Genomic DNA, 21,193 nt, shown 5'->3' on the forward strand with positions numbered 1-21,193 from the left:
TCTCCCTGGCATATTACATCATTTTTGCAACAGCATACAAGACGTTTTTGGACTCACAGTTGTGCTGTGCTCACTTGAACAGGAAGGTGGCTCGGCGGTCCTTATTGTGGGCAGAATTTGTCATGAAACTTTGTCATCAAAGTCTGGCATTGTCTGGATTTATGGTTCTTTCAAGACAACTGGGAACTTTGGGTAAAAACTAGTTGAATCATGATGTCAGTGATCTTTGGGTCGGAGCTCTAGAAAGAGTCCAGAGTTCCCGAGTTGGAAGACCGTTCAAAACGTATTTTCCCAGTCTGAGATCCTCATATTTTAGTGGTGTTTTTAATATTAATGCCATTACCCCTACAGTTACAATAATTATTAATGACTTCTCCAGTAAGGATGTTAAGCACATTTTGTTGAGTATTATAATAGTGTGGTTTTCTTCATACACTTCAAGAAAAATTCCACCCAAAAACGATATATTGGTATTTGTTTCATTAGTCGATTGTTGATATGTCAGGCATCAGGTTTTCAAGATTATATAACTTTCAAAATACAGCTGGATGATGCATTTAGCATCATATGATGCTTAATGCACCCTACTGGCTGCGTGGCACGGTGGAGCAATATGTTGGCATATGCACAATGGTTGGCCTGTCAGTCTCAAGGTTCTCCTCTGCAGAGCTGATGGCCTTTAGACCTACCTGTGATCTTAGATAGGAAACACAGTTTCTACTCTACATCCCAACCCCCCTGTGACTCCACACCACTTGATTAACTCGTCCCTCTCACGGTTCCAATCTCAGTGTTTCCTGCTTATAACTACTAATATTATTGTAATCTAAATGTTTTTTTCTTCCAACTGTAACACCAGTGTTACCCTACTGTATACATCCTGATGTTATACTAGGAAAATTGTGTTTCCATAGTTAGGGCTGAGAGTGTAGACTTGTGAAGAGAATAATCAACAACCTATGCATAATTAAGACAGTTGCTTTGTGAGAAGGTGTTAACCGTCGAAGGTGTAAACCAATTTCCACAGTTAGCCATTGTTATGTAGTTGAAGCTGGAAAGTACCAGTGGCCTAACCTTGGCTCCAAGTCAGAGCAGGTCCACTGGAGCCATGGCCCAGTGAGACACGGGTGCCAGTGTGGTATCTAAACATATGATGCTAATTATACTGTGAGAACAAGGAATCCGCTGACGCTGTACTTTGATTATAAAGGTTTATTATATCAAAAGATTTCAGCGTCAATTTACAGACATCTGCAGGCATCTGGAGAACAACCAACCCAATCTCTTAATATGTTGTTCTGTCCTCCTTTGTCCCAACCAAGGTATTTATAATCTGTGACATGATATGGGTGGTTTCCCCTACAGACCAATCCCAGGACGCCATATTACAGACTTCCTCTGTTTTAGGGTGCCCCTATAGAACTGCTCTTCTGATGCTTCCTTAAGCTGAGTCAACATCCTCTAAAACACCATCTGCAAACATTAGCAAAGTCATAAATTGCTTAGACACCACACCAGCTTATGTAGATGGAAACAGAAAAGTCAGAGTCTTTTGGGTAGAACACTGGGGTAAATCCTCAATGGAAATGCGCCATCATGTCCTTTTTTCAGGCCTATCGCCAGGCTATCAGACTCTTGAACAGCCATCACTAACCGTCTACGAAGTGATTCTAACTCACAGAAGAAAAAAAACACATGCTATCACACACACACCAACACACACAACCAATGCTGCTGTTCCATTTTATAGAGACATTAAAACACTGGACACTTCCCGTTTCACACTGTATTTAAATACTGTATTCTTGATATGGCTCATTCTAATATCTCTACTACTGTACATTGCATTTTAGTTACACTGTTTATACTATTAGGTTCTGAACAATGGAATGAATAGGCTCCATTGTTATGCTAACCGTTTAACCATTGTGATTCATTCACTTCAAGGTTGCATCTCTGCATCACTTCAAGGCTGGAGACAGTTGTTGTGTGGTCAATTGTCATAATAATGATTAGCCTGATACAAGTTACCTTGGTTTAATCCTGAGAAAGGGCCTTGGATATCAACAATGCCATATTATACACCAAACAGATGTGAAGGGTCCAACACCCTCCCTGATTCCTCTGGAGAGTCAACCTGACCTGAGTTCGAACTCTCCTCCTGCCCAGACTGCTATTTGTGGAGCACAGGCTCCTCCTATATGAGTGTGTACTATGTTGATGGTGTTAGTTGACTGTGAATTGTGTGCGGCTCTCTAACTCTAACTTTCAACCCATAATGTCTGAACTGGCAGTCACATGTCCTAAACATGTTTCAGAGTTGCAGTGTATGTTAGAAAAATCTATAACTTGGTTGATTGATAACAATTGCATAGTTTTCACAACTGTTTCTCTCTTTTTTTTCTGCAGAATTGACCTCTCACAATTCAACTATTGAGGATGGTGCCCCATATGCTTGAAATGCTGCCCAGCTCAATGTGCTGGGTCAGATAGAACTGACACTACATGGATAACACTTGGAGCGATGGTGACGGATGCAGCCGCCATAATATGGCTCACTGGGAAAGTGCTCCACCTGCTGGTGAAAGACAGTACCTCACCCACTGGGAAAGGGAACGCCAGTGGCTGAACCATGAGGAAGAAGCTGCCATGCGGGCCCACTACAACTCCCATAGACAAATATCTCAAATGGACTTCCGTGGACATGGGGCACAAGAGATCCAGCCGCCTCCTCTGTATCATCAGGGCCATCACAGAATGGCTCAGAGTCAGAACATAAGGGATTGGCCCAATCTCTCTGGACCCTTAAGAGGCCAGTCACCCCCTAATGTAACCTTACTCCGCAGTGGAGAAAGAACAGAAGCATGGACTAAGTATGAACCCCACTTCCCCAGCTATGAGTTTTTACCCCCAATCTTTGTCGAAAGAGGGCATGAGGACATTTCTCTTCACCATAACGCTGACCGTGATTATATGGTTGGTCGGACAGTGAATCATAACAATCTCCATTACTTGGAAAGCAAATGGCAGATGTTCAATCCCACCCATTCCAATGAACATTCAAGGGGACATTCTAATGAATACTCAAGAGGATGTTCTAGGGGTGGCTCTAGTGTACGGTCAAGGGGTGGCTCTAGTGAACGTTCTAGGGATGGTTCTAGTAGACGTTCTAGGGGTGGGTCTAGTGGATGTTCGAGGGGTGGGTCTAGTGGATGTTCTAGGGCCCATTCCAGCAAGTCTCCCAGGCTGGACATCCAGGCTAAGCATGTCAACCCTTCTCAAACTACGACCAACAGTTCTCCACACATTCAGAACGCCAACATCACTCCAACTGTTCCTGTGGTCAACAATGAACACAGTGAAATAACATCAGGACGAACAGCAGGTCCTGTGAGAGATTCTACATCACTTGTGCAGGCCTTCACTGCGTCTGCACAGCAGACAGTGTGTTTCTATGGATCTCCCTTCCACGGGAGGTAGAGAATCTGGTGTCATTTACCTAAAAGCAGCCCAGGTAACAAATGCAAACACCCATGGTATACTAGGACGTAGTGTTCCTTCCCAAGCCATAACACAACAAACCGATAATCTTCCTGGCAATGCTGCTCTGGTTTCTCACACCCAGACCTCTGCCACCCCTGAACAGCAACATGCTCTCTTTCCTTCTCCCAAACCTCTCACTGAGACACATCAGGACAAACCACCTCATAAACATAAGATCTCACTCAATGAAATACAGGACTGGCTCCAGAATGTTTTAAGATCTAAAAATGGACCCGTAAATGGAAACAACTCTACACAAGACCTCTCTCAGTCCCAACAATCCAGCACAGAGAAGATGGATGTTTTACAAGCAGGCAATACGCACCGACATCTAAACACCAAAAACGACCAGGCGAGGCCCACTGAGAGATTTAATGCTGAGGACTCCACTGTACGGCTAGAGATTACGTCCACCCCCAGGTGTATGACCCTGACGGCAGTCGCCACCGCTCCGCCCCCCGTGGCTATCGTCCCTCCAATGAGTCCACAGCAGTCCCCAGAGCCCATGGAGACAGAGAATAAAGGCAATGAGGTGCCATTTAAGGTTTTACATGCCTGGTCCATCAACGAACAACAGGCAGAAAGCCTTTGGGAAAGAGCTAAAGATTATGCAAGTTCTCTAACTGTCCTAAATGAGACGGTTCAAGTTGAGAGTGTTATGGAGTATGATAAGCCTGTAGATGCATCTGCAACATGTTCACTGGCATCTACTGGAGAGGACATTGATGAGGTCCTTCAGGTCAATCCACAGATGGACAAGAGTTCACCTTCACCATTTGTCCACACCAACCCTCAGGCAACTGATATTGTACGCATTTGTGGTACCCAGACAATTGTGGACGTTAGCGCTAATGGCGCAGATGAGAGAACTCTTGATTTGTCCACAATTGATGAAGTTCAGTTTAAGTTAAGTACGCTGCAACAACTGGTTAGTTATCTGGAGAGTGCAGCAACAATCACAGAGGCAAAGGATGGTTGTCTAGAGGCCATATTGGAGATGTATTGGGGCGGGGATACCTCTAACCTGGTAAAAGCTTTAAAAGACAAAAGGGATGAGAAAATAATGCAGGATGTGTCTGCCTGGGCTGCAGAGGATGAGAAGACAGTGGTTGTCTTTGCAGTCAGTGGTATATCACTGGGAGAAGTCGTCGAGAACTTTCCCATTCCAGCACATGTTGACAGCTCTTCCCAGTTGGGTTACAGGTCATCATGGTTAAATGTCAACGAGAAGCTGTATGACATTGACAAAGAATCTGGAAGAGCTTGGTCTCTGTGGTTTATACCAGATAAAGCAGAGGAGAGTTCCAAAGTGGTTGGGGGAGTAAAAATGGATGACACCTTCCACAGCAAGTTGGAGACTGTGGACTTGCCTGCCCGACAACCTGTTGAAGCAGAAGTAACAGACTCTGACCTCGCAACAAACACAGCCCTCATGATGGACGCAGACCCCCTAACAGACGCAGACTCAGAGACAGAACCCCTTTCCCCAATGATTTTGACCGTCCTCACATCAGAGGATGCTGTGAGACTGCTTGCTGAATCAGAGGCACCAGATGCAGACCTCACAACAGACTCAAACTGCCCAACAGATGCAGACCTCAAAACCGTCACAGACCTCACAACAGACTCGGACACAGACTCCCTTTCCCCAATGAATTTGACCATCCTGACATCTGAGGATAACATGAGACTGTTTTGCCAGATCGAAAATGGCTCTGACCTCCAACTCGGGTCCCCTGAACCATGCTCTGAAAACCAAGATAAGACACAGACAAAGCAACTAGAGAATATAGTAAGTGGCAGCTTAGATAAGTCCTGCTACTGTCCTTGTATTATTGAAACTGACAATGGGTTTGAAAGTGGCCTATGCTCCAGTTGTCAGAGAGAGAAAGGATTGCAGCAAGGTACAAGATGTATAACAATCGCTCACTGCTTTACCGTGTCAGATACAAGCGAAAATTCAGATCAGGAGACAGAAGCAACAGACTCGGACCTCACAACAAACACAGCCCTCATGATGGACGCAGACCCCCCAACAGACACAGACCTCCCAACAGATGCATTCTCAGAGAGAGAACCCCTTTCCCCAATGATTTTGACCGTCCTCACATCAGAGGATGCTGTGAGACTGCTTGCTGAAACAGACTCTGGGGGGAAGGCGACTGTGGACAATCAATGCAGGGACAAGAAGCAGATACAATCAACTGAAGAAGAGGGTGATGACAATCAATCCAGTGACAATAAAACAGAGGGAGAAATGCAGAAATGTACAAGCGTCGTACCGATCACTGACTTTTTTTTCTGGTCAGATACAAGTGAGGATTCAGATCAGGAGACAGAGGAGAACCCTAATGAACTACATGCTCAGATTGAGGCTCATGCTTCTAATGTTAAAAGGACAGAGCCTGAAACTGATGCCAAAGCACCATGTGAGTCAGCCCAAGAACATAATACCCAAAGCAAAGTCAGTCTTGGTTCTGAGGATAGGGAAAGACGGCAAGAGAAGGACCAAGACTGTAGGATGAGTACATCACCACTTCCCAAGGTTGAAACCCCCTCTAAGTTAAGATCTAACATCATAGCAGACAACTGGTGTTCACCTATAGAGGACTGTGGTTCACCTGTATATAAGTATGACAAAGTTGCTGACTTTGTCACCCAATACAAAACCTGCAAGTCAAAGAAAAAAAAAATTATATATATGGAAAAGGAGAAAACCCTCCATCCAAAGTCATCTGATAGACAAAAGCCCAAGAAAATCCATGGGAAAGCAGAGAGGGGACAGTCACTATCCCAACCCCCTAAGAGCTCTGGGGTGAAGGCAACTGTGAATAATCAACGCAGGGACAAGAAGCCACATGCGTCACGCAAGAGGAGACATTTGACAAAGAGTGATGAAAATCAATGCACAGACAAGAAGAGGGGATCATCAACTGAGAAAGAGAGCGAGAACAATCAAAGTAGGGACAAGAAGAGGAGACCTTCAATTGAAAATGTGGGTGAGGGCAGTCAATCTAGGGACAATATGTCACAGATGAGGAGAACTTCAACTGAAACTGAAGGCAGGAACTCTGGTGACTCCAAAGAGTTGCAGTGCCAGTTGGTGGAAAGAGAGCGGGACAGCGGCAGTGGAAACGCACCGCTGTGCCCTGGGGTGAAAACCCTCCATGTGCAGCAATCATCAACTACCACCGTTCCTCTCAAACTCTCCATAAATGTCCCCAAAAAGCCTTCCACAAATGGCTCACCATCCAAACATACTGAGGAAGTCCCCAAAATGACAAAGGAACATCCAAAGAATAAATCCCAGAACAAAACTAGCAGGCACCGCTCCCCTGCAAAGTCAGTGTCTCCTGTTGTCAAAGAGAGGCAGAGGAATGGCGTCAAACACAAGCAAAAAATGCAACGCCTGGAAGTCAGATTGGAAAAGCTGTCCTTTTCCAAACATCTTGTCAGGAAAGGTTCTCCACCAAGCCGGAAGAGGGTGGAGGATAGAGGAGACCCTGGGGGTTTAGGGGTAAAGGTTTCTAAGAATGCTGACTCGTCCATGAAACTAAAACGTAAGGCAGAGAGCGACTTGACATCCCAACAGACGTTGACAAAGATTCCGAAGGAGTTGAATAGGAATGAGAAAGGATGGTTTTCAAAAAACGAGTGTGAGAACGACTCGCCGCCCCCCAAGCCAAAGCTGCCAAGGATTCCCAAGCTTCCGAGGACTCCAGAGGTTTCAAAGGATGGGAATGAGGGAGAGAACAGAGAAGAGACATCTCCCAGTGCTTCACCTGAATCACAAACGCTGAACAAACCTGCAAGAGTGGCACACAAGCCGAAACCTTTTATCAAGCCTGCCAGTTCCAATGGTAATAGCCCAGGTAGTCATGCTTGCCCTAATCCGGCTAGGGTATCGCCGCCATATGGCAATGGACATTTTGGGGAAAAAGTCTCTGCGAGGCAGCAGGTGTTCTCTGATTGGGAGAGCAGCTTTGTCCCGACTCCAACCCCCCGGACTCGCAGACGATCAGGGTGTCCTCCAGAGGAAGTGGAACGTCCACAGGCCAGTCCCAGGTCCAGCTTGGAGACCAGGATCATCCGACCCATTCTAAAACGTGTCGATGCTCCGCCAAAACCCAAGCAGAACATCAGCTTCGCTTTGAATCCAAGGACGGTGCACTACTTCATGCCCCGTGAATCTGAAAATTACGTCATGTTCAACAGGTCTTACATGGATCCTGAAGATGCACAGCGTTCTGACGAGGATGAGGAAGATGCTCCTGTGAACTGCCAGAACACGAAGGAACAGCCCCCTGTTAGGGAAGAGAAGCGGCAAGATATAGGGGAGCTGAAGCCTGGACCAAGCGGTGCATGTGAAAAGAGCTTCAAAAGGAAGCGTGAAATGCAGGAGCCCACTGCCATTTTGATGAAGAAGAGCATTGTTCAGGCAAACCATTGGATGAAGTCTCTCCATCGTGAACCTCCAAAAGACTCCAGACACTCGGGTAAGGACACCGATCACAAGCCACTGGCAAACAAATATGGTATGTATTCCCTCAGTTTTTGTGTATATGTATAGCTAGCATTGGCATGAAAAACGAACACACAGTATAACACCCTACAGGTCAATATTTAGTTACATTTTATTGGATTTCCAGTCATTGACAAGTTCTTCTGGTTACAGCAAAAAAAAATGGAGTTGGTTACAAGTGGTCAGAGAAGCAGACAAAGAGGCCAAATGAAATTGAAGGTAAGTTGCAGGCTATGCTAGCCTCACATGGTAGGCTACTTTTACAATTGCGCCAATGATTTCCCAGTATTTCAAACAAAGTTGTATATGTATTTTTCCTTTTAGAAAAATGTCAGACGTAGACAGTTTAATGTTGGGTTCTGATTGGAAACAACTAGATCAGGGTCTCCCAAAGTCAGGACTGGGCCCCCCGGGTGCACGTTTTGGTTTTTGCCCTTGCACTACACAGCTGATTCAAATAACCAAAGCTTGTTGATGAGTTGGTTATTTGAATCAGCTGTGTAGTACTCAAGCCAAAAACAAAACGTGCACCCAGCGAGAGCCCTTGGACGGACTTTGGTAATCCCTGATCTGGATGAAAGGTTATGTTATGATGAGTTTCTGGTATTGAGAAGTTCAGGATGCAAGAGAGCAGTCGACACTCAGCTGGAAGTTTGATTTACATTTATTTCAGTACTGGATCATATAATAAGACGAACGTACTTTGCCTCTTATCATATGACTGACTTCCTTACCACATCTTTCAACTTACAGTGAGGGAAAAAGGTATTAGATCCCTTGCTGATTTTGTACGTTTGCCCACTGACAAAGAAATTATCAGTCTATAATTTTAATGGTAGGTTTATTTGAACCGTGAGAGACAGAATAACAACAACAAAATCCAGAAAAACGCATGTCAAAGATGTTATAAATTGATTTGCATTTTAATGAGGGAAATAAGTATTTGACCCCTCTGCAAAACATGACTTAGTACTTGGTTGCAAAAACATTTATTGTAGTTGGCCACCAGGTTTGCACACATCTAAGGAGGGATTTTGTCCCACTCCTCTTTGCAGATCTTCTCCAAGTCATTAAGGTTTCGAGGCTGACGTTTGGCAACTCGAACCTTCAGCTCCCTCCACAGATTTTCTATGGGATTAAGGTCTGGAGACTGGCTAGGCCACTCCAGGACCTTAATGTGCTTCTTCTTGAGCCACTCCTTTGTTGCCTTGGCTGTGTGTTTTGGGTCATTGTCACGCTGGAATACCCACCCACGACCCATTTTCAATGCCCTGGCTGAGGGAAGGAGGTTCTCACACAAGATTTGACAGTACATGGCCCCATCCATCGTCCCTTTGATGCGGTGAAGTTGTCCTGTCCCCTTAGCAGAAAAACACCCCCAAAGCATAATGTTTCCACCTCCATGTTTGACGGTGGGGATGGTGTTCTTGGGGTCATAGGCAGCATTCCTCCTCCACCAAACACAGCGAGTTGAGTTGATGCCAAAGAGCTCCATTTTGGTCTCATCTGACCACAACACTTTCACCCAGTTCTCCTCTGAATCATTCAGATATTCATCGGCAAACTTCAGACGGGCATGTATATGTGCTTTCTTGAGCAGGGGGACCTTGCGGGCCCTGCAGGATTTCAGTCCTTCACGGCGTAGTGTGTTACCAATTGTTTTCTTGGTGACTATGGTCCCAGCTGCCTTGAGATCATTGACAAGATCCTCCCGTGTAGTTCTGGGCCGATTCCTCACCGTTTTCATGATCATTGCAACTCCACAAGGTGAGATCTTGCATGGAGCCCCAGGCCGAGGGAGATTCTTCCATTTGTGAATAATCGCACCAACTGTTGTCACCTTCTCACCAAGCTGCTTGGCGATGGTCTTGTAGCCCATTCCAGCCTTGTGTAGGTCTACAATCTTGTCCCTGACATCCTTAGAGAGCTCTTTGGTCTTGGCCATGGTGGAGAGTTTGGAATCTGATTGATTGATTGCTTCTGTGGACAGGTGTCTTTTATACAGGTAACAAGCTGAGATTAGGAGCACTCCCTTTAAGAGTGTGCTCTTAATCTCAGCTCGTTACCTGTATAAAAGACACCTGGGAGCCAGAAATCTTTCTGATTGAGAGGGGGTCAAATACTTATATCCCTCATTAAAATGCAAATCAATTTATAACATTTTTGACATGTGTTTTTCTGGATTTTTTTGTTGTTATTCTGTCTCTCACTGTTCAAATAAACCTACCATTAAAATTATAGACTGATAATTTCTTTGTCAGTGGGCAAACGTACAAAATCAGCAGGGGATCAAATACTTTTTTCCCTCACTGTATATAATGCCCTTCCAACCTACTTTTGTCATACCCAGTTGCTAACTATTACTCAACTGCCACTCACTTCCTACATATCATTCCTCTCCTTGGTGTCATGTGGCACTCTAGCCAGGCCATTCCATCACGTACCCATCCTAAGATTAGCACCAGTGGCCCCCAATCTATCTTGGCACACTGACCTTCTTTTCCTCACTTGTGATACCACTAACACATGGTGTGTCCCTGTTAATTGTCACTCATTCAGCTTAGGAGTTTACACACATTAATGAATATTGTGTCACATCATATCAGGTTATTATGTTATTTATAGGAGCTGAGTAGTGAATGCAAATGTATCATGCTATTGTACACAGGCCTTTGAGCCTGGGTCAATATGACCTAAGTAAAGTTGGGAGTCAAAGTGAGAGGGATGACACAGAATAGGGGTGGGCAGACAGGTGTTTTTCCCAACTCACACAGGATGTGACTCAATTCATTACCATATGTAATTGATGAGGGTCATTCCATTTGATTTCAATCACTTTTTGACCGCACCCCTTTTGATTTGAACAAAACTTCCCATACATATTTGCCCATGGTAGAAGATGTCAGAAAGTGACTTTTTGGACCAGAATGCCAAAACATTCAGGAGATAGAGGTGCCCAAAGTTGACCCATTTTGCATACCCTACCATACATCCATATCTTCATCACTGGAAAAGATTAACGGTTGAGTTTGATATCATTTAAAAGCTTACAAAGAAATATTGGCAAGATTATGCTGTGTCTCAACTGATGGCTGGCACAACACATACACCTCAGATTATGTAAATGAGGGTTTAAGATACAACATATGCTAAAAAAAATATTGTTTACACGTTTTTGATAAGTGATGTTGAAGTTAAAAAAACATAAATTTGTATAAATAGTTTACACGTTTGTGCGTATCCTGAATGGGATATGCAAAATGGGTCAACTTTGAATGTTTTTGCATTCAGGTCCAAAAAGCCACTTTCTGACCCCTTCTACCATGGGCAAATATGTATGGAAAGTTTCGTTCCAATCAAATGGGGTGCAGTCAAAAAGTGAAATGGAATGACCCATAAAGTAAATGAGAAAGCTTGGGGAAAATATTGATGTACTTGTTCAGAGTGTACAAAAACTTCCCATACATATTGGCCATGGTAGAAGATGTCAGAAAGTGACTTTTTGTACCTTATCGATGATAACCAACTTGTTAGGTAACTGAAACCTATATAAGTGCAACTTGTTTTGACTGGGTTGGAACATGTTCTAGCCATGCTCTGAGTATATTCTGAGGCAGTGTTCCCAGGATCCTGTGTACGGTGAATAAATAGACTTCTGAACTGAAAAGTTGCCTTACTGATCCTTCATCTCCACTTGGAAAGCCAGTAGCTGGGGGACGGCTATTTCCTACAGTGCTAATGTAAATATTTCTCACCTGCTTGCTTATGTTTGCCTCTTAGGTTCCTCTCCGAATGCAAGGCCCACTCACAGTAACCATCCAGCTTCCTCTCAGAATGTAAGCCCCCCTCGGGGTCACCATTCATCCTCCAGCCAATTGAGAAGAGTTGAGCCAACAGCCAGGCACCATAGCTCTCCCATGAACGAATGGAACGAGCGGTGGTCAGGAGACAGAACTGATTCGTAAGCCAATCAGTCGGCCCTGACAGGATACACCAGACAAAACAGTAGTTGATGGCAACTAGCAAAGACAATACTTTTCCCTCAAACCTGACATTGTGCATATGCTGTTCTTTTTTTAAACTTGAAACACTACAGACTGTGCCTATAAAGCCATATTTTGGCTACATTATGAAGTTTACTTTTCTACAAGTTTTTAAATAAATAAATGTCTGATTTCTCTCTCTATAACAGGTTCTTTAGCTGTGCTTGAAACAGTCAGAAGTGTGTTTTATATACTATGTATATGTGTTATTGTAACTCTTGACATCTAAGGGTGATTGGTGTTTGGTTACCCGTATTCCTATAGTATTGTTTGCCTACATTGTTAGGGCATCATAGTGTTTGAATCATAGTGATGTATTGGAAATTGGATTTTGTTTGTTTACGGTATTTTTTTATAGACTATTTCTATTGCAGCCAGAACCAAAGCTAAAGGGGAGAAACCAGACTGAACTTATTGTTTAATGAGATTCTGCTGTACAATACACACAAAAATGTTTCAATTGTGTTTTTTAACACTGGTGGTAAAGTAGGTAAATGTATCATGGATATCCGACATCAAATGATGTTTGAAAGCCATTATGTCACTTTGTTTGATGTGGTTCCTTGCAATGGGTTTATAGTTATCTGTGGCCATAGATGTTGTTTGTAGTTATATTCAACTGATACTGCTAATGTTTCAGGTATTGAGGAATGTATGTACAGTTGAAGTTGGAAGTTTACATACACTTAGGTTGGAGTCATTAAAACTTGTTTTTCAACCACTCCACAAATTTCTTGTTAACAAACTATAGTTTTGGCAAGTCGGTTAGGACATCTATTTTGTGCATGATACAAATAAATTTTCCAACAATTGTTTACAGACAGATTATTTCACTTATAATTCACTGTATCACAATTCCAGTGGGTCAGAAGTTTACATACACTAAGTTGACTGTGCCTTTAAACAGCTTGGAAAATTCCAGAAAATGATGTCATGCTTTAGAAGCTTCTGATAGGCTAATTGACTTCATTTGAGTCAATTGGAGGTGTACCTGTGGATGCATTTCAAGGCCTACCTTCAAACTCAGTGCCTCTTTGCTTGTCATCATGGGAAAATCATAAGAAATCAGCCAAGACCTCACAAGAATAATTGTAGACCTCCACAAGTCTGGTTCGTCCTTGGGAGCAATTCCCAAACGCCTGAAGGTACCACGTTCATCTGTACAAACAATCGTACGCAAGTATAAACACCATGGGACCACGCAGCCGTCATACCGCTCAGGAAGGAGACGTTCTGTCTCCTAGAGATGAACGTACTTTGGTGCGAAAAGTGAAAATCAATCCCAAAACAACAGCAAAGGACCTTGTGAAGATGCTGGAGGAAACAGGTACAAAAGTATCTATATCCACAGTAAAACAAGTCCTATATCGACATAACCTGAAAGGCCGCTCAGCAAGGAAGAAGCCACTGCTCCAAAACCGCCATAAAAAGCCAGACTACGGTTTGCAACTGCACATGGGGACAAAGATTGTACTTTTTGGAGAAATGTCCTCTGGTCTGATGAAACAAAACTGAACTGTTTGGAGGAAAAAGGGGGATGCTTGCAAGCTTAAGAACACCATCCCAACCGTGAAGCAGGGGGGTGGCAGCATCATGCTGTGGGGGTGCTTTGCTGCAGGAGGGACTGGTGCACTTCACAAAATAGATGGCATCATGAGGAAGGAAAATTATGTGGATATATTGAGCAACATCTCAAGACATCAGTCAGGAAGTTAAAGCTTGGTCGCAAATGGGTCTTCTAAATGGACAATGACACCAAGCATATTTCCAAAGTTGTGGCAAAATGGCTTAAGGACAACAAAGTCAAGGTATTGGAGTGGCCATCACAAAGCCCTGATCTCAATCCTATAGAACATTTGAGGGCAGAACTGAAAAAGCGTGTGCAAGCAAGGAGGCCTACAAACCTGACTCAGTGACACCAGCTCTGTCAGGAGGAATGGGCCAAAATTCCCCCAACTTATTGTGGGAAGCTTGTGGAAGGCTACCCGAAACTTTTGACCCAAGTTAAACAATTTAAAGGCAATGCTACCAAATACTAATTGAGTGTATGCAAACATCTGACCCACTGGGAATGTGATGAAATAAATAAAAGCTGAAATAAATCATTCTCTCTACTATTACTCTGACATTTCACATTCTTAAAATAAAGTGGTGATCCTAACTGACCTAAGACAGGGAATTTTTACTAGGATTAAATGTCAGGAATTGTGAAAAACTGAGTTTAAATGTATTTGGCTAAGGTGTAAGTAAACTTCAGACTTCAACTGTACTTCACAGGTCACTGGTTTTATACCTTGTCTTAAAAATTGGTCGAAATGCCATGTTTTGTTTTTAATATCTGTCCGTTTTTGTCAGTTTTGATGCTGTATTGTTTTTTACCTCTGATGTTTACTGTATTGTTATGGCACTGAACTAATATCAATACAGGAAATGTCCTCTCAGACTACACAGCATCCAATGAAGAGAGTTGTGGTATTACACCACCAGGCAGACATTATTTGAGACACACACAGTTATACCACCAGAGGGAAGCAAAGTACAATGTTAATGTTCATATCATTTCAGTCGCTCACTTGTGCAAGGCTTCTAGGTTCTCCTATTTGTTGAGACTTGAGAGACTCACATAGGTGAATGGATAAGAACAGATAACAGAGGGGGATCTTCAGTCATGTTTTCTGTTTCTACACAACATTTATTGTATATTTATTGGAGAAAGCCAAGCAGAAACTGCTGCCTACAAGGACAAGAGTGGTGGAGGCCTGTTGAGAATGTATAGTTAAGCAATAAGGCACGAGGGGTGTGGTATATGGTCAATATACCACGGCTAAAGGCTGTTCTTAAGCATGACGCAACACGGAGTGCCAGGATACAGCCCTTAGCTGTGGTGTATTGGCCATATACCACAAACACTGAGGTGCCTTATTGCTATTATAAACTGGTTACCAACGTAATTATAGCAGTAAAAATAAATGTTTTGTCATACCCCTGATATTCAGTGTGATATACCATGGCTGTCAGCCAATCAGCATTCAGGACTGATGTATCTCATCACGAGTTGAAAAGTCCTAACCTTACATACTTGAGGTCAGCTTGCTTTTGTTTCTGTTATCGCTTTCCTCAACCCCAGTTTTTTACTTAATAGCATATAGGATTCTGTACATGACTGACCTTGCCTGGGGGATCGGAGGATTAATATCCAGCCAGTATTCAAGCAATCCATGAGAGAGAATTATGGAGTCAGCCAATGTAATAGGAGCCTTTCTCCTCCATCCTCCTCCCTGTTCTCCCCTCTTATTCCTCGGTCTCTGTGACAGGAAGGCAGGTTCTCAGCAAGGGGTCATAATATCACACTGTCCTCTGAATGGCTGTAAATGAGCTGTGTGTGTTTTGATCTCAGCAGCACAGGTGTCAGATGAGAGGCACTGGGCTGTGGAGGGAAGGCCCTTCCCAACACAGTGCTTAAACTCTCATGGTCATTAACCTCACCTCACCAGTCATTAACCTGAGGAAGTCAATTGTGTCTGTTGCATAGGATAGGAATATTGGGGAAATAACAGACTAGATGCTGTATGTTAGGCCTATCTCATGAGATAATGTCTACATAAACATTTTAATTAACTTAATAAATTCAGAGAAAATTAAACATAGCCTGCAGCATGCAAAATATTGATTAACATGTAGACTACATACAGTGCACATTATGCACCCAATTCACTTAATTTATGCATCAGATTTGAATGTCCCGCCCTGCCACGCGACGAGCGTGGCATGGAAGCAAGCACACACACCCCACCCACCCGAGCTCGCGCTTCCCACACTGTTCGATTCTGTATTGTCAGTGCGACCAAGAGCCGACAACCAGCAAGTATTCTCTTCGATATTTCAGTACAGTTAAATATGTCTTTGAAGAACAGGAAACTATTTTAATTGTGCGTCGGGAACACTGTCATTCTGCCATTTACAAAGACTAAAGAAATGTTTTTAAACCAGGTTTATTCTCGCTATGTAGATGTCTCTGTTGGAAAACTAGGAACGGGAAGACGCTGATCTGTGAACCAAGATGAGTGGGACCAACGCGTTGTCTGGAGCGGCGCCCTGCGGCTTCGCTCACTACTTTGTGATATGCGGAATAGACACCGAAACTGGGCTGGAACCGGACGAATTAGCCGGTAAGATTACTTACATACTTTCTATTTATTTAAATTAACCTTTTCCCTGTGAGGTACCTATAAGAAAACAACGGATTTCATTTTAAACTAATACACATTAATCTTAGTGACACTATCAATGCATATCATTTATTTGGAACATATTTTACAGTCTCTTAAGGTAATAAATTATGTGCTGTGTTTACAGGCGAGGCGAGACACTACGAAAGAGAGGCTACTTACTCAAATCTAATTTTATTTGTCACATGCTTCATAGACAACTTGTAGACTAACAGTGAAATGCTTACTTATGGATCATTTTCCAACAAAGCAGAGTTAAAGATAAGATAAAATAATATACAAATATAAATAGTGACACAAGGAAGAAATAAACAGTGAATAACAAATAAAAATAAAGAGTAAAAATAACATGGCTATGTATAGGGAGTAGAAAATAACATGGCTATATACAGGGAGTAGAAAATAACATGGCTATATACAGGGAGTAGAAAATAACATGGCTATATACAGGCAGTAGAAAATAACATGGCTATATACAGGCAGTAGAAAATAACATGGCTATATTTTGAGGTAGCTATCTACATATAGGTAGGGGGTAAAGTGACTAGGCAACAGGATAGATATTAGACAGTAGCAGCAGTGTATGTGGTGAGTGTGTGTGTGGCGTCAGAATGCAGTACTACTAACTCAGGTTTGATGATTGTGATAGAGAAATTAACATGTAACATGTTTACCTGCTTTGTTTAATATTAATAGTTAACAATTGTTCTACTAATGCTGTGTTTTTGTAAAGGGATGGTTTCTACTCCAGCTCCCTGCAGCTAGTCTAGGCGTGTGGTCAAGGACATGGGTTTTACTCGAGATAGTGGTATCTGGAGCTGACAATTGATTTATGAATGGTTTGGTGATAAAACCTACAGCATGCATTCCATAGAATGAGTTGGTGTTAGTGTAATGTAAGATACCAGGGAGGGATGGCTCAGGTATGGATAATGATGAGAGGAACCTTGTCTTAGGGGCCAAACTCTGGTTTCCATACAATAAGAACAGTCTTCACAGCAAATGCTATCTGGCTGGGGGATACTCCTTTCTCATATATCAAGTCTCACCTTTTGACTCATTCCACACATCTGCTGTTTGTCATGTAGACTGAGAGGGTGTATCTTTGCTATGAAATATATTTGTATTCTTTGTATGTCAGATCTTTGTATGTCGACCAGCCTCAACATTTCAGAGCACTCACTCCATTTACGTGTGTGGGTGGTGTGACCTGCTGCCTTATTAATTCGTTTTGAATAAAGTAATATCCTGATTGGTGATTGACCTTGTCTCTCCTCATTATTGATTAGAATTTCCACGACATGATCACTCGTTTCTCCTTTCATCTGTGGCGCTGCTTTCTTGTGCTAGTCTACAAGTGGGGGTAGAAGTAATCCTACCCACCCCCCCCCCATTAAAAAAGAAAAGTGGTTGTCCCACTGGCTTTCATAAGTTGAATGCACCAATTTGTAAGTCGCTCTGGATAAGAGCGTCTGCTAAATGACGTAAATATAAAAATGTAAAAGTGCTACACTATATATGGGATGCTTACTTTGCCATATATACTGATAGATTGTAAATAATTGCTTTAGTGTGATTTAACTTTAAGTGCAGTTATGCTTTAAGCCTTTGGGATGTTTTGATGTATAAAGTCATAGTATGAGAAGAGAAAAGGGTTGCTGCATGTTAGTGAGAATGTTTGGGGAAGTGTACTCCTTGTGACCGGAGACCCGACATATGCTATCTGGCGCAACAGCAAGACGTCTGTATTCTTTTTGTTTTGAATCCAACATGTTTATTACATAAAGTTAATAAAGGTTGATTAAACAACATTGTTTACTGTTAGGTTCTACTCAAGGTACAGACCAGACAGACACCGGTAAAAGCTCAAACCAGATTTATTCACCAAACTGGATGCTTCAGCTGAATATCATAACGTACAAGCCATATACAACATTTAAGAAAACCTGCTCTTTCCATGACAAACTGACCAGGTGAATCCAGCTGAAAGCTATGATCCCTTATTGATGTCACTTGTTAAATCCACTTCAGTCAGTGTAGATGAAGGGGAGGAGACCGGTTAAAGAAGGATTAAGCATTGGAGTCAACATGGGCCAGCATCCCTGTGGAACGCTTTTGACACCTTGTAGAGTCCATGCCCTGACGAATTGAGGCTGTTCTGAGGGCAAAAGGGGGAGATGCCCCGAACCTCAATATTAGGAAGGTGTTCTTAATTAATGTAGCTGTCATGACATTTCTCCAAACAGCCTTTCTCCGCTCGCTGGAGAACTAATTGAGGAAATGAGTCGAGATCGGATTATGTAAACACTCTCCCGGTAGAGAGATGATAATGAAAGTAACGCGTTGTTTGACAAAGTAACTGTAATAATATTACCCAATTTGAAAAAGAAACTTTACTCTGTTAATCATAAAAGTAATCTGATTACGTAACACCTTACTTTTTTCAAACACGTATAAATATTGGACTATAAATTGTGCCTTCCTGTATTATACTGATGCTAAAATGTTTATTCTATTCTACTGAGCCATTTACTTTATGTTTGTACTCTTATCTTTTATTATTTCTTATCGTTGTATTGTCAAAGGAACCTGTAAGTAAGCATTTAGTTGGACGGTATAGACCATGTGTATCAGGTACATACAACTAATAAAACTTGAAACTTTTGTAAGTACATAATACAGTTGTATTATCGTTCTCTCTCTAGCCCCTCCTCTATCTCTTTCTCTCTCTCTCTCTATCCCTTATATCTCCACCTCTCTCTCTTATCTTTCTCTGTCTACCTCCTCCCCTTGTTTATTTCAATTCAATTCAATTTAAGGGCTTTATTGGCATGGGAAACGTATGTTAACATTGCCAAAGCAAGTGAAGTAGATAGTAAACAAAAGTGAAATAAACAATAAATATTAAGAGTAAACATTACACTCAGAAGTTCCAAAAGAATAAAGACATTTCAAATGTCATATTATGTATATATACAGTGTTGTAACAATGTGCAAATAGTTAAAGTACAAATGGGAAAATAAATAAACATTAATATGGGTTGTATTTACAATGGTGTTTGTTCTTCACTGGTTGCCCTTTTCTTGTGGCAACAGGTCACAAATCTTGCAGCTGTGATGGCACACTGTGGTTTTTCACCCAGTAGATAAGGGAGTTTATCAAAATTGGGTTTGTTTTCGAATTCTTTGTGGATCGCTGTAATCTGAGGGAAATATGTGTCTCTAATATGGTCATACATTTGGCAGGAGGTTAGGAAGTGCAGCTCAGTTTCCACCTCATTTTGTGGGCAGTGTGCACATAGCCTGTCTTCTCTTGAGAGCCAGGTCTGCCTACGGCGGCCTTTCTCAATAGCAAGGCTATGCTCACGGAGTCTGTACATAGTCAAAGCTTTCCTTAAGTTTGGGTCAGTCACAGGGGTCAGGTATTCTGCCACTGTGTACTCTCTGTTTAGGGCCAAATAGCATTCTAGTTTGCTCTGTTTTTTGTTTGTTCTTTCCAATGTGTCAAGTAATTCTCTTTTTGTTTTCTCATGATTTGGTTGGGTCTAATTGTGTTGTTGGTCTGGCCTTGAACTGGCTACAGTCTCAGAAACAATAGATAGGCCAACTGTTATTGTCCACATTCTTATTGATAATCTCACACTTTGCATGGAAATGATCCCACGCATGGTTTACACACAGATTTGTGCTTACGCATTATTGATCAATAAGGCCTTGTAAGTAAGCATTATTCGGTGAATGTGACAAATACATTTGATTTGATCTATTGTTTCTGAGACTGTAGCCAGTTCAAGGCCAGACCAGCTGTCCTCCTGTTCCCACAGTGTATACAATTAGCCTATCTTGTGAATGTGTGAGGAACTCTGTGAGGAATGTAGAGCTCTCACACGTAAAGGTACACAAACGTACACACAAACGTATGTATTAATACACCCAGGCCTCACCTCTGTCCCCAGTGCCCCACTTGAGCAGAAGGTAAGGAGGGGAAGCAGCGGAGGACCAGCAGCAGCTGCATGAAACAGCAAAACATGCATAGGCGTAAGGTTGTTACTCTGTATTTTTTAGGTCCCTACATTTACAGACCTAAAACTCATGTATGGCTACTGGGGCTTGTTGGGAATAATATATTTGTTCAAGGTGTGGGAAATGCTGGATTAAAGGATAAAGTGAACATGTTTGATATGTTTCAAGGTTTAATAGAGATACACATATGGGGAGACAGACACGTTCCCTGCAAGGTCTGTACCAATCTGCCGAAGAACTGAAGGACAAACCAGTCATTATGTACTCCTAACCTCAGAGGTCACACAGATGCTACAACAACAATTTAGAGGGCATTAAGAATTTAGGACTCAACAGGCTAGGAGGGTGAGAGTGCAGTAGGTTAGTTGTCTTCTGTTATTTCAAATGTGGTGCTGTGTGGCTCAGTTGGTAGAGCATAGCCCTTGGAATGCCAAGGGTCATGGGTTCGATCTCCGCCGGGGCCACCCATACGTGAAATGTATGCACGCATGACTAAGTCACTTTGGATGAAAGTGTCTGCTAAATAGCATACGCTATGCTCTCAAATCTGTCAGAGGAAGATTGGATGGCTTAACAGTTGATTAGTGATGTATAACACAGATATTGATCCCTACATAGGTTTAGTTTCACTAAACTGCGAACACCTCAGCGTGTAGGAAAACTGCTATATATCTTAGTGATAGTTTCCCCCAGGGGGATAGGTACAATAGCACTGTTCATCTATAAACCAATAGTGATATTATTGCAGAGTTTTACCAGTGTAGACTGTTGTACACGAAATACCATATACTTAATCAAATTTCTCACACTTAATTTGTATTTCTTAATTTCTC

At 42.4% G+C, this 21,193-nt stretch overlaps 1 protein-coding gene across 2 annotated transcripts; it reads left to right on the forward strand.

The window, feature by feature from the left end:
* Positions 1–3,479: 3,479 nt before the first annotated feature.
* LOC311140310 (uncharacterized protein) lies at positions 3,480–12,882 on the forward strand. 2 transcript variants are annotated; one of them, XM_084175316.1, is made up of 3 exons: positions 3,480–8,078; positions 8,219–8,284; positions 11,846–12,882. In XM_084175316.1, exons 1-3 carry the CDS (start codon positions 3,839–3,841, stop codon positions 12,028–12,030), a joined length of 4,491 nt encoding a protein of 1,496 aa, XP_084031442.1. In that variant the 5' UTR covers positions 3,480–3,838; the 3' UTR covers positions 12,031–12,882. The 2 variants fall into 2 exon arrangements, with proteins under 2 accessions (XP_084031442.1, XP_084031443.1); XM_084175317.1 differs by having other exon boundaries at positions 3,480–8,039.
* The last annotated feature ends 8,311 nt before the right edge of the window (positions 12,883–21,193 follow it).

Source organism: Coregonus lavaretus, assembly GCF_964263955.1.
Source record: "Coregonus lavaretus genome assembly, chromosome: 13".
NCBI lineage: Eukaryota > Metazoa > Chordata > Actinopteri > Salmoniformes > Salmonidae > Coregonus > Coregonus lavaretus.

Bases quoted from the DNA above. Each gene is read 5' to 3' on its own strand.
- LOC311140310 (XM_084175316.1), top strand. From the start codon at position 3,839: ATGGATGTTTTACAAGCAGGCAATACGCACCGACATCTAAACACCAAA. The intron at 8,079-8,218 runs GTATGTATTCCC...TTCTGGTTACAG, and splicing joins GCCACTGGCAAACAAATATG to CAAAAAAAAATGGAGTTGGT. The intron at 8,285-11,845 runs GTAAGTTGCAGG...TTTGCCTCTTAG, and splicing joins GAGGCCAAATGAAATTGAAG to GTTCCTCTCCGAATGCAAGG.